At 46.2% G+C, this 13099-nt stretch overlaps 1 protein-coding gene across 6 annotated transcripts in view; it reads right to left on the bottom strand.

Moving 5' to 3' along the window:
* Positions 1–13099, bottom strand: part of ARHGEF25 (Rho guanine nucleotide exchange factor 25) — a 113540-nt gene that overhangs the window by 74454 nt on the left and 25987 nt on the right. Inside the window, exons 1-2 of one of the 6 annotated variants that reach the window (XM_042449030.1) lie at positions 9694–9733; positions 4862–5024 (exon numbers count right to left, since the gene is read on the bottom strand). In XM_042449030.1, coding sequence (XP_042304964.1) covers positions 4862–4988 — 127 coding nt within the window. In that variant the 5' untranslated portion in view covers positions 4989–5024; positions 9694–9733. Of the gene's footprint in view, positions 1–4861; positions 5025–7342; positions 7389–8023; positions 8045–9309; positions 9451–9693; positions 9734–13099 lie in introns of those variants that run through there. The other 5 variants (XM_042449024.1, XM_042449027.1, XM_042449028.1 and 2 more) reach the window with 5 other exon arrangements.

The following is a 13099-nucleotide window of genomic DNA, read 5'->3' on the forward strand; positions in this document are numbered from 1 at the left end:
CCCTGTTTAAATACATGAAGGGATGTCACATTGAGGAGGGAGCAAGCTTGTTTTCTGCTGCTCCAGAGATTAGGACCCAGATCAGTGGATGCAAGCTACAGGAAAAGATATTCCACCTCAACATCAGGAGGAACTTCCTGACAGTAAGGGCTGTTTGACAGTGGAACAAACTCCCTCGGAGTGTAGTGGAGTCTCCTTCCTTAGAGGTCTTTAAACAGAGGCTGGGGATGCTTTGATTGAGATTTCCTGCATGACAGAATGGGGTTGGACTGAATGGTCCTTGTGGTCTCTTCAAACTATGATTCTATGATTCTATGGCCCTTGGTATCCACTGAGGTTTGGTCTCAGGAACCTCCATGGATACCAAAATCTGTGGATGCATGGCAAAATCAAGATTTGCTATTTGGAATTTATACTTTTTTAAAAAATATTTTCAAAATGCTTGAATCCATGGATGAAAAATCCGTGGATAAGGAGGGCCAACTGTACAACACACATACAAATGACCATCTCATTAAACTTCAGCAGGAGAAACAAGAGTAATGAAGGATGTATTGCTGGCTCAGGCTGCATCCACACTGCAGAAATAATCCAGTTTGGCAATACTTTAATCACCACGGCTCGATGCCATGGAATTCTGGAAATTGTAGCTTGTTGTGGCATCAAGGCTTTCTGATAGAGAAGGCTCAATATTTCACCAAACTACAATTCCCAGAATGTGATAGCATTAAGCCAAGGCAATTAGAATTGTGTCAAACTGGATTATTTCTGCAGTGTGGATGCAGCCTCACTCTTGCCAGTATTAAAGATGGTTGTCATATTACTGGAGCAATTTTAACAGAAGGGAAGAGGAGATTACCCAGAGTAGCAGAGGAAGAGTTATTTATTTGCACTGACAGGATAACCAGCCAGCTCCCCTGGATCTGCTTTGGCCTGGGGGCAGCCTGGAGAGTGTGGGGGACATCCATTATAACATGTACAGATATCAGGGCCGATTAGGCATTACAAGATGGCAAAGAAGCATAAAGATATTGCACAGTGTGCCAAGTAGCTTTTAAACCATCAAGATAGACACATGGGGAAATCCCTGGAAACCAATCAGTGAAATCATGGTTTGGCAGGGAAACTTACATACTCCAACCATTCCTGTGCAATTTAGTACATCACTAGACCACAGTGAAAGTAGCCGCTTTCATGGAAGGGGCCATTTCAGTGGTAAAACAGCAGGGGGGGAGGTTTAAAAAAAGAGTGATCTTGTGAAAGTGTTGTGCTGGCTGGAGGATGATGGGAATTATAGTCCAAAAAAGGGAAATTTCCCAAGATCCAATTGAAACTCCATCCAGTGTCCAAGTTGGATCTGGGCTGCTTGCCTGTGCGGCTGCCATTCACCTTTTAAAAAGTAGCCTGGCACCGAGGGTCTACATGTGTTGGCTTCACTTCCATAACTGGCAATTGGAACTGCAATTATTCTCAAGTTTTCTTGATTGCTTTGTTTGTGTGACAGACATCTGAGAACACTAAAGCCAGTCTGACCTTAATCTAAAGGCAAAATCTTTCAAGGCACTCTTGCCTCCAGATGTTTCTGATTTAAGTTCTCCTCATCCCTAAACACTGAATGTGTCCACTAGGGCTGACAGGAGTTACAGTTCAAAACATCTTGAGGGCACCATGTTAGAAAAGGTCTTTTTTAAGACCTACGTAGCTAATGAGGGAAGTTTTGAAGGAGGCACCCATTTTTCAGTGAGTAGTGGTTTGGCGGTTGGACTAGGACTCTGGAGACCTGAGTTTGAATCTCTGCTTGGCTATTAGATTGTAAGCCCGAGGGCATGGAACTGTCTAATTAAAAAGATTGTATGTACAGCGCTGTGTACATTTACAGCGCTTTATAAATAAAGAATAATAATAATAATAATAATAATGAAAACCACTGAGTGATTTTGAACAAGTCATGCTCTTTCAGCCTCAGAGAGAAGAAAAGGCAAACACCCTGGGAACAAACCTTGCCAAGGAAACCCAGAGACAGGTTAAACTGAGGTTTGCCACAAGTTGGAAATGACTTGAAGGCACAAACAACAACTGCTGGCTATAAAAAAGCATGGCCAACTCAACACTTACCCTCATTTACTGTGGGCTATACTGGGCCTAGCCTTTGTTACCTGATTGTCCTTATCCTCTGTCTTTCCTACCCATCTTCAAAGAGAATCCTCTTTGTTTCTGAATGAGCCCTAAAGGGCAGGTCATAAAAATACATTGGACCTACATCTGCTTGTAAAAGGAAAAGAAGGAAAGAAAGAATAGAAGGGTAGAATAGTCAAAACTGGTCAGGTAACATTCTCAGTTGGGGGAACCAGAGGGAATATGCAGGCACAGTTTTCTTCCAAGTACTACAGAAAGGATAGGAAAGCATTGTTGCCCCTCAAGTGACTACATTAACAGTTTCACTGAGTTCTTTCCATACCAGGTTACAGCAGCAGCAGCAGTCATAGCAATTTTTCACCTTACATCGGACCTTATCACACATGGGGGGGGGGGGTTGCAGCTCAGATCCACAGTCACTCCTGTTCTAGCAATGTAAAGTGTGATGTTTTTCCACACCAGATCCAGAGTCACTCCTCTCTAGCAATGTGGATTGAGGTTAAAACGTCATGTTTTTCCACACCTGGTTGCCTTTCTGTTGTCCTTCCAAAGTGAAGGGGAAGAGAAGTCAGTTCGATTCCAAGCAAGTAACGTGATGCGGACTCAAGCAAAGGGGAGTGAGTGCACATTGTATTACCACACCAGAGCATACTTTGAGGGTTCAATGATTTGAAACGGCACCCTTGCACATGTTCAGTGGGGCTCTGGATGCTGTCCTCCTTCCCTGCCCCCTCCTTAGCTGTCATCCTTTATTGGGGTCTAGGAGCAGTCAGGGGATGATGGGATAGCTCACTGGGGGTCCCTGGGGCCAGGATCGGGATGCAGGAGAAAGCAGGGGATGATGGGATACCTCGCTGGGGGTCCCTGGGGCCAGGATCGGGATACAGGAGCAGTCAGGGGATGATGGGATAGGTCTCTGGGGGTCCCTGGGGCCAGGATCAGGATGCAGGAGCAGTCAGGGGATGATGGGATAGGTTGCTGGGGGTCTCTGGGGCCAGGATCGGGATGCAGGAGCAGTCAGGGCATGATGGGATAGGTTGCTGGGGGTCCCTAGGGCCAGGATCGGGATGCAAGAGCAGTCAGGGCATGATGGGATAGCTCACTGGGGGTCCCTGGGGCCAGGATCGGGATGCAGGAGAAGGCAGGGGATGATGGGATTGGTGTCAGGGTGAAGGAGAGAAGCAGATCAGGGTCTAGGAGAAGGCAGGGGATGATGGGATTGGTGGCAGGGTGAAGGAAGGGAGCAGATCGGGGACTAGGAGAAGCCAGAGGATAATGGGATTGGTGGCAGGGTGAAGGAGGGGAGCAGATCGGGATGCAGGAGAAGGCAGGGGATGGTGGGATTGGTATCAGGGTGAAGGAGGGGAGCAGATAAGGGTCTAGGAGAAAGCAGGGGATGATAGGATTGGTGTCAGGGTGAAGGAGGGGAGCAGATCGGGGTCTAGGAGAAGGCAAGGGATGATGGGATTGGTGTCAGGGTGAAGGAGGGGAGCAGATCCGGGTCTAGGAGGATGCAGGGGACGCAGGGGATGATGCGATCGGCTGGTTGGCAGAGAGGAGGAGATGGCATGAAGGAGGAGGAGGGGAATGACGGAGCAGGATGCAGGGGCCAAGAGGGGTGGCATCGGAGTGCTTTTCCACACCAGAACAAATCGCAGTGCAATCGAAGACAGCCTGGAAGCGAATTCTCTGGAGTCACTTTTTTCCTGTTTTTACCAAAATGAGGGATGACTTCAGAAACGCTGCTGAAGCAATTCACAAGGGGCTCCCATAGAAATCAATGGTGTCTGATAAAACAGTCCCTTTATGACATGAAACCACATCATTGAAAGTGCAATCACTTCGGAAGTGAGCTGGAACTGAGCCACAAAACCAACCAAAAGCTCCGTGTGATATACTCCATCCTAAACCAAGAATGAGAGATGTGTGATCCTGCCAGTCCCCAACATCAGACAGCCTGAGAAGCACTGCTTTAGACTACAGTTTCCATAGTTACTTATCACTGGTCATATTGGTCTGGATTTCTCGGAGCTGAGGTCTAACATGTTTAGAGGGCTGGTGGTGTTGGCAGTGTGTGCCTTCAAGTCGTTTCCAATTTATGGCAACCCTATCATGGGGTTTTCTCAGCAAGATTTGTTCAGACGATGTTTGCCAATCCTTTCACCTGAGGCTGAGAACATGTGACTTGCCCAAGGTCACCCAGTGGGTTTCCATGGCCAAGCCGGGAATCGAACCGTTGTCTCCGGAACTGTAGTCCAATGCTCAAACCCCTATACCACACCAACTCTAGAATTTTCTTGTACTTCATTTAAAGGGACCAAGGTGGCAGAACTGAAAAGATCCTTGGAGCTTTGCAGATGACTGCAAACCTGAACAAATGTCAGTGGGTTAGACCAGTGGTTTACCAAGTGAATATAAGGCAGTTTCTTACCCATATCAATAATTGGCAGCTACAGGTGAAAGCTCTGCAGGGAACTGAGACTGCATCCACACTGCAGAAATAATCCAGGTGGACCCATGGCAGTTAAAGTGGGGTCAACCTGGATTATTTCTGCAGTGTGGATGCAGCCCACGATTCCTGACATTCTTAATGTGGAGACACAGGTTGTTCAGACAGAAGGAGGTTAAAAACCAGTGGTGAAGGCCACACCCTCCAGCCTGGGAATAGCAGACCTAGAAAGGCAAGGAAGAGAAAGTTCAACATGAAACATAGCAATACACTCACCTTCTGTTGTTGTCTGGGACTCTGGGGCTCCAGATGCCATGGCTTCGTGCTGGGTGGGTTCCACCACTTGATGCTGTTCCCTGGTGACCTCAGACGCCTCCGCGTTGCTGCTGCCCTCCGGTTGCATCTCAGTTCCCTGCTCCTGGGAACACAGGTCTGGCAGCTGCAATTAAGCATGGAAAAACAAGTTTTGTTTTTAGGGCCGTATGCGGGGAACCTGTTTGGTACGAGGAGGATCAGCGTCAGAAATAGATCACAAGCCAGAGAACAGCCGTTCATGGGCATATTTTAGATGTGTGCAATTAGCATCATTTGCAGATCGTTTTCATGAACAACAAGGATGCCAGAACTGAAGTTGGCACGCATACTGAATTTATCACACCATATTTTTTTTATTCAAGTAGATGTTTCTCTCAAATGGGAAATATCAGAGAGCCTGTATGTGGGTCTGTGTTGTATGTGTGTACACACATGTGTGGGGGGCAGGGGGAGATGAATTTAAGCCTACAGCTTTGGAAATGATGGCAGTAAAAAACAACAAACAATCCTAAAGTTTCACTTTTTTTCCTCATTTGCCCCACTTTATCTGCTGAAAAATTTATATCAACTCATTTTCAAGTTTCTGTACCATGAGGGCTAGAAGCATAATGATTAAAAGAATCAAAATGGGTGTGGGGGGGATGGACTTTAAGGAAAACCAAAAATACAGAAGGAAGTCCCTTCCGTATTCTAGTCTATATTGTCCACCTGAAATACAGAAACACAGAGTAGGAAGACTCCCATCACTGCAATGTTGGCTAGGGGTGGTGGGAGTTGTAGACCAACAACATCTGGAGTCCCCCAAAGTGCCCACCTCTGTCTAGTTGTCTGAAGAAAATCTCTTCTCACTGCAGGAAACTGGGGAAATGGCTCTTTGCAAGCCTGATGCAGGCATTTCTCCCAGCATGGTGTAGTGGTTTGAGTGTTGGACTACGACTCTGGAGAGCAGGGTTCGATTCCCAGCTTGGCCATAAAACCCACTGAGTGGGCCACATCACATGCTCTCAGCCTCAGGGGAAGATAATGGCAAACCTCCTCTGAAGAAATCTTGCCAGGAAAACCCCAAGATAGGTTTAGGGTTGCCGTAAGTCGGAAATGACTTGAAGGCACACAACAACAACAACAACAACAACAACAACCTGATTTCTAGCAGCTGGAGTCTTGCTATATAAGTTGGTAACTCTTCCCAACACAGTGTGGGGTGGAGCATGTGGTTCTTTAAGCTCAGCATTGATTCATATAAGCTTGTTCACATGAGGTTGAGAGTTCTGTTGATGTTTAGAGTAGAGCTATTTGTTTATTTCTCTCATAACTATAGAGCCGGGCATTATCTTTTCTGTGCCCGACCCTTGTACTTAACTAACCCAGTCTGGCGGCTTGGGACTCCCATTACAAAGTTGGACTACCAGTGATCAATAACATCTGGAGGTAAGAACACCAAGCTCTTTTTCTCTTTCAGCCTGCCAAAATTTTTCACATTACCAACATAGATAACCTATGTGATGACACAATTCAGAAGGGCAGCCATGTTGATTTATTACAACAAGCATCTTCATATTTTTTTAAAAAAGCAAGGTAAAGACTAATAAATACACAAGCACTTCAGTATAAAAACATGGTTAGTACATCATAAACCTGCCAGCCTTCACGAGACCACAAAACCAGCTTTCATATCTGTGTTGCAATGTCTTGGGCAAACAGGCTAGCAAGAACTTAAGTGAAACTTCCATGTTTATGGCGAGAGAACCTTTTGCCTTCCAGATGTTTTGGACTACTTTTCCCAGCATCTCTCACCAGCATCCAAGCTGGCTGGGGCTTCTGGGAGCTGAAGTCCAAATCACCAATATGCACCTCTCCAGGGAACGTATAATCAGGATAACATGGGTAAGCTGTACATCTTCCATTAACTGGAAAGCAAAATTAATGTAAAACTGCCTTTGTAGTTCTCTCATGCTGTCGGTGTGCATGGGTGAATGCTATTAATTCAATTCAAAAGGTGAAAGGAGCCCATGTTAAAAGGGAACCAATTTTAAAGACTGACAATACAGTCACTCCTCCTTATCCACAGATTCCTTATCTGCCGATTCAACAGCTTGAAATATTTTTTTAAAAAATATGAATTCCAAATTGAAAGCCTTGATTTTGCCATTTTATATCAGGGACAACCATTTTACTACACCACTATATTTAATGGGATCTGAGCATCCATGGATTATGGTACCCACAAATACCAAACCCCAGCAGATACCAAGGGCCTACTATTCTATTCTATTCTAGTCCAGTATTCCACAAAATCTCTGGTGCCTTTCAGATGGGTCTGACAATCACAAAACTAACAACAACTGTACAAATAAACACAGTTCAGGACAAATCTACAACAATTTTTCTCTGCATTGCACAATCCTCCCACAGCCACATTGTTGTGGGCTTTGGAGAACTTACCAGCCTTGTTCCAACACAGCGCATTCAGCTCTGCAAAGACTGGAGAATTCCTAACAATATGAAGGGAGAAAGGAGGGGGGAACACAACCACCCTAATCTTTACTTTTCCACTGGCGATGTGTCCGCCCCACCCTTCAGCATACTCTCTTCTTTGGTAACCTCCACAAACTCACTTTTCCATCCCCTGGTCTGAGGAAACCAGCATTGGGGAGTGGGGAAGGGAAGAGAGATAGAGGGAGGCCTATCATGGAGCAAAGAAAAAGACTGGAGCAGAAATCATGTGAAGCCTCTTTGCCACATCCCTGACATCTGGATGACCAGATGCCATAACCACTGCAAAATGTAGGTACGACCAAATAAAAGTTAAAATCACTAATATAAATGTAAATTCAGGCTTCTTAGTCATGCTCCAAAAGGAGGACATTTTGGAACTCCTCCTGGACAGAAGGTTGTATGTAGGTCATGTCCTGGAAGAAGAAGATTTCTGGTTTTCCCCACACCCATAGTGCCAATGAAATCAAAAAAGATGCTAGCCACAGATGCTGGCAAAACGTCAGAAAGAAACTCTTCTAGAACATGGCCACATAGCCCAAAAAACCCACAAAAAACTATGGATGCCGGCCATGAAAGCCTTTGCCTTCACAAAAAAGAGGAGTTGGGGAATCTTCTGGAAAAACTCACCCCAGCCTTGAGGGATCTTCACTTAGTCTGAAGGAAGGAAACAGTACCTACGGGACACTCCTTATTCTCCCTCGACCTCCACACAGCCAGCGGGGCCTGGAGGACTGGGAGTGCCTTAGCCACCAAGGGATGATAACACCTTTAACCCAGGGCCAACATGGACCTTTATGCATGCATGCATACACACACACCCCTTTCTAGTGGCAGTGTTGCGAAAGCCTTGTCAGCACCAGCCCTGATTACTACTGGCTTCTATTATTCAGAGTGTGTGCCAGGTGCTGTACAAAAAGACCAGAAGCAACATCATGGCTCAAATTCAGGAAAGATACTTTAAAACACATGCACACACATCCTACCTACTTATTCCCATATCTGGGAGTTGTCCATAAATAAAGAGAGTCAGTGTGGCGTAGTGGTTTCAGTGCTGGGGCTACAACTCTGGAGACCAAGATTCGAATCCCAACTCGGCCATGAAAACCACTGGGTGACTTTGCACAAGTCACACTCTCTCAACCTCAGAGGATGGCAAGGACAAACCCCCTTTGAACAAATCTTGCCAAGAAAACCCCATGATAGGGGGTCACCATATGGCGGAAAGGCACACAAAACAACAATATAAGCAAAATGGTTAACATGCTAGATGGCAAAGGTCTTGTCTGCTCTTCTGGCAGAAGGCCAGGGGGTTGCACAGGAACTTCCCTAAAGCTTTGGCAATGGCTATACAAACTAAAATTATGCCCAGCTACTTCTGCAAAGGAAAGGTCTTTGATGAGACTTACCTGCTTTCTTGGGGCAATCCTCAACCACCCCCTCTCCTCTGCCCCTCCTCAGATCCACAACCCAAACCCAGGATGAGCAGATGTAATAACTGCAAAGGAAGACAAGGTGCCACAAAATGTAGGACATTCCAGACAAAGGTAGGGCATAACCAAAGAAAAGCTACAAACACTCATATAAACGCAAAATCGTCCTGCTCAAAAGGGAGGACGTGTTGGAATTCCTCCTGCATAGAAGGCTGAAATGAAAGACATCTCTTGGTAAAGGAGAATGCCTGCCCAGCAGCCCAGCTGATCTCTTTCCAGAACCCAACTGCCCCTCCTAAGAGATTTCATTCCCTCCCAGATAGGCCATAATGAATAACAAATGTGCCTCCATAGTGTTTCAACCAAGTGCTCTTCTCCACTCTCACCAAAAGTGCACGGTTGCCTGTCCTTGCCTGCCTCTCCCTTTGCCCAGTTTTGTGCCCACTTGCTTTACCCCAGCTGCCTTTCCCTCTGTTGCCTTACCCACTGTTGGCTGGGTAGGGCCAGGGAAGTCAGGATGTCCCCCATAGCCCCCAGCATCTGGTCGGTGCGCCCCCCTGCCCGTTGTGGGGCTTTCATGGTGCAGGGAGAGCCTCGCTCACCTTCTCCAGCTGCCTTCGGCTTCAGAGCCGGAGGCATCTGGGGGGAACTGGGAGGAGGAGACTGGGCACCCTGCCTGCCTGCTGGGTGCTGGGCCAGCCAAGTCAAGCCCAGTTCCCAGCCAGAGTGCTCCAGCTACCATAACTTCCCTGCTACAAGTTGCTCCCTTCTCTTCCCCCTGCACCCTGACCCACAGACTCTGTGCCTGGGACCTAAGCCCTTTATCTTTCCAACGTCCCCCTTATTTACACTGGAAGGATCTCCGACCTCATAGATATAGCCATGGATGTAGGGACAGGGAGCGGCAGCCGTGACACTACAGACAAAGCCGAGCATGTAGCCGGGACTGGGAGCTCAGTCTATATATGGGAAAAAAACAGATAGCACAGTCAAAGAGGGAGAAGAAGAAGCAGGAGAAGGAGGAGGAGGGAACTAGCAGCTCCCAAAGAACAGCCGGACCCGTGGTTAACAATTACAGTTGGCCCTCCACATCCGTGGAGTTCTTATCCATGGATTTTAACCTCCATGCATTGAAAACATTCCAAAAAATATAAATTCCAAAAAGTAAATCTTGATTTTGCCATTTTATACAAGGTACCCCATGCTACTATGTCATTGTATTTCACAGGCCTTGAGCATCCACAGATTTTGGTATCCACAGGGGTCCTGGAACCAAACTCCAGCGGATACTAAGAACCCACTTTAGATTAGTTTAAACAGACTAGGACTGGAGGAGAGTGTAAGGGGATGAAGTTGAACTGAGAGGTAAAATCTGGTTTTTAATTATTTGGTCCAAGCTTAATATGATGGGGAAATCAAAGCACTCAGATTCTGAAAGCAACACAGGTCTGCTGCTACTCATTCTTACCATTTTCATGTGGCCAGGGCAATGGTCTCTAGAGGGTGCCAATGTTTCCAATTACCCCATGCATCATAGGCTGTATCCACACTGCTGAGATAATCCAGGTTGACACCACTTTAACTGCCGTAGTTCAGTGCTAGGGAATTCTGGGAACTGTAGTTTTGTGAGACGCCAACAAACTACAGTTCCCAGAATTCCAGAGCATTGAGCCATGTTAGTTAAAGTGTGTCAACCTGGATGATTTCTGCAGTGCAGATGGAGTCTGAATGATTTTTTGCTGGCCCAGGAGGAAAATGAACCTAATTCCTCAGATTCCTCCACTTCTCACACTGCCTTTTCCCATGTGTAATACATTTGGGCTCCAGGCAGTCATTTTCATTATTTCCAAGAAAGGTCAAGGCACTAAGGAGCACTAAGTGGGAAGTCAAGAGAAGAAAAGCACAAAGCAGTTGCTATGTAATGAATATTAAAAGTACATACTCTGAGCCAGTATGATGTAGTGGCTTGAGTACTGGACTATAACTCTGGAGATCAGGGTTCGATTCACCGCTCAGCTATGAAACCTACTGAGTGACCCTGGGCATGTTACATGCTCTCAGCCTCAGAAGAAGGCAAAGGCAAACTACCTTTGAACAAATCTTGCCAAGACAACCCCATGATAGGTTCACCTGTCCTTAGGACTGTCATAAGTCAGAAATGACTTAAAGGCACACAACAGCAACAACAACAGACTGTGGAACACCCTTCTGCTCAGGTACCCCAACGATAGGTTTTGAGAGGCTCATCACCTCTGATACCAGAGTTAATACAGAGGCCTGTTACAGACTGCCAAAATAAAGCTGCTTTGGGTCTCTTTGGAGGTATGCTATTTAAATGATGCATGGGTCCTAAGAGTCCGGAGGTCGCGCCAAAGCCACACTCCATTCCTAAGCCCTGGAGTGCAGCTTTGGTGCAGCTTCCGGATTCATAGGATGCATCATTTAAACAGCATACCTCCAAAGAGGCCCGAAGCAGCTTTATTTTGGCAGTCTGTAACAGGCCATAGCCATTGCGACTGGTATCCACAGATAACCTTTGTCTAATTTCTTCCGTAAGGTTGTCCAAATTTGATGGGAGAGCCAGCATGACGTAATGGTTTGAGCATTGGACTAGGACTCTAGATACCCGGGATTGATTCCCCACTCAGCCATAGAAACCCACTAGATGACCTTGGGCAAGTCACATGCTCTCAACCTCAGGGGAAGGCAAGGGCAAACCTCCTTTGAACAAATCTTGCCAAGAAAACCCCCATGATAGTTTCGTCTTAGGGTCGCCATAAGAGAAAAACTACTTGAAAGCACATAACAAAATGGCAACGGCAACAACTACATCTCTGGCAGCCATGAAATGCTTCCTTCCTCCCATTCTTCCAGAATGTGGCAATCAGACAGTGGTGATTTTCCAAAAGGCAGGAAGGGACTAACAGAAAATAGAGGAGAAACTGAGGGGGCAAGCCAGGAGCTGGGGGGGGGGGGGGGTCCTATGCCCATCTCCAGCAAAAACCTATCCAGGATGCATCTATCTGCTACCCATTTCATCCTTTCTCCTTGGGACAATTAATTTGAACTTCCCATAGGCCAGGGCAATTTATTACACAGTCCAAACAGCAGTTGCTAAACTGAGTCCCTTGAACTTACCTTGTCCTACTATCTACCAGTATGGTCAGTGGTCAGGGATGACAGGAGTTTCAGGCCAGCAATATCTGAGGGGCTACACATTGCCCACCCTTCATCTATAGCTTGATTGTATGCATGGTTTCTCAGAGGGCCCAATGGTATCAATGGAAATTCCAAGTTAAGTATGTGTAGAGCTGCTTGCTCAAACTGGTGTCCTCTAGATGTACTGGGCTACAATTTCCATTATCTTGGCTAACTTGGGTCTCCACCAGAATGGCACCCTCCAGATATGCTAGACTATGACTTTCATAATCCACAGCCAGCATGGCTAGGGAGTGGTGGGAGCTGTAGTCAAGCACATACAGAAGTAGGGTTGCCACAGTGAAAACTGGAGTGTGCTCCTGTACCTTCAATGGTGTGTAGATGAGTAAACTTCGGAAGGTATTGCTTGTCACTCAACCAGGTAAGAAGCAACACTTGGTGGAGTTCCCTCTGCCATACAGCCATTAAAGGCACAGGAGCCCACTCCACTCTGGCAATCCTAGATGCTCGGAGGCTGGTATAGCTTTTCCTCACAGTGTTATATTCAGGGAGGAAGAATATAATTAAACCACAATCCCCCGTGGTTTTGTCATTTTGATATAGCGTCACCATGCATTCTTCACTGCTCTCTTTTGTAGCCTTTGAGTCATGATAGTGATCCCTCCTTTGCAGATTGGCAAAGTCAGCTCCCACTTTTCTTTGCTCTGGCAATTCCTATGGACTCTAGCATCACTATGCAAAAAATTGCTCATACCTCTTATTTACTATAAAACATTTAAAAGAACTGTAACCTTAATATAGCAAGCTCTCCTGTCCTCTCCATGGCCATTCATTTATTTCTTAGAGTCAAGCCTTGCCCTTCTTCAAGGCAAGTTGGCTTCTAAATGTAACTAGAAAACAAAACCAGAAGAAAAACTGCAATAAAGTATACACATTAGTGTACAAATTGAGGGCCAGCGTGGCATAGTGGTTTAAATGCTGGACTATGACTCTGACCATTGGAGGACCTTGGGCAATCACACTCTCTCATCCTCAGGGGGAGGCAATAGCAAACCTTCTCTGAACAAATCTTGCCAAGAAAACCCCATGAGAGGTTCACCTTTGGGTCGACATA

The sequence above is a fragment of the Sceloporus undulatus genome, chromosome 2 (genome assembly GCF_019175285.1).
Source record: "Sceloporus undulatus isolate JIND9_A2432 ecotype Alabama chromosome 2, SceUnd_v1.1, whole genome shotgun sequence".
In the NCBI taxonomy this organism is placed as follows: domain Eukaryota; kingdom Metazoa; phylum Chordata; class Lepidosauria; order Squamata; family Phrynosomatidae; genus Sceloporus; species Sceloporus undulatus.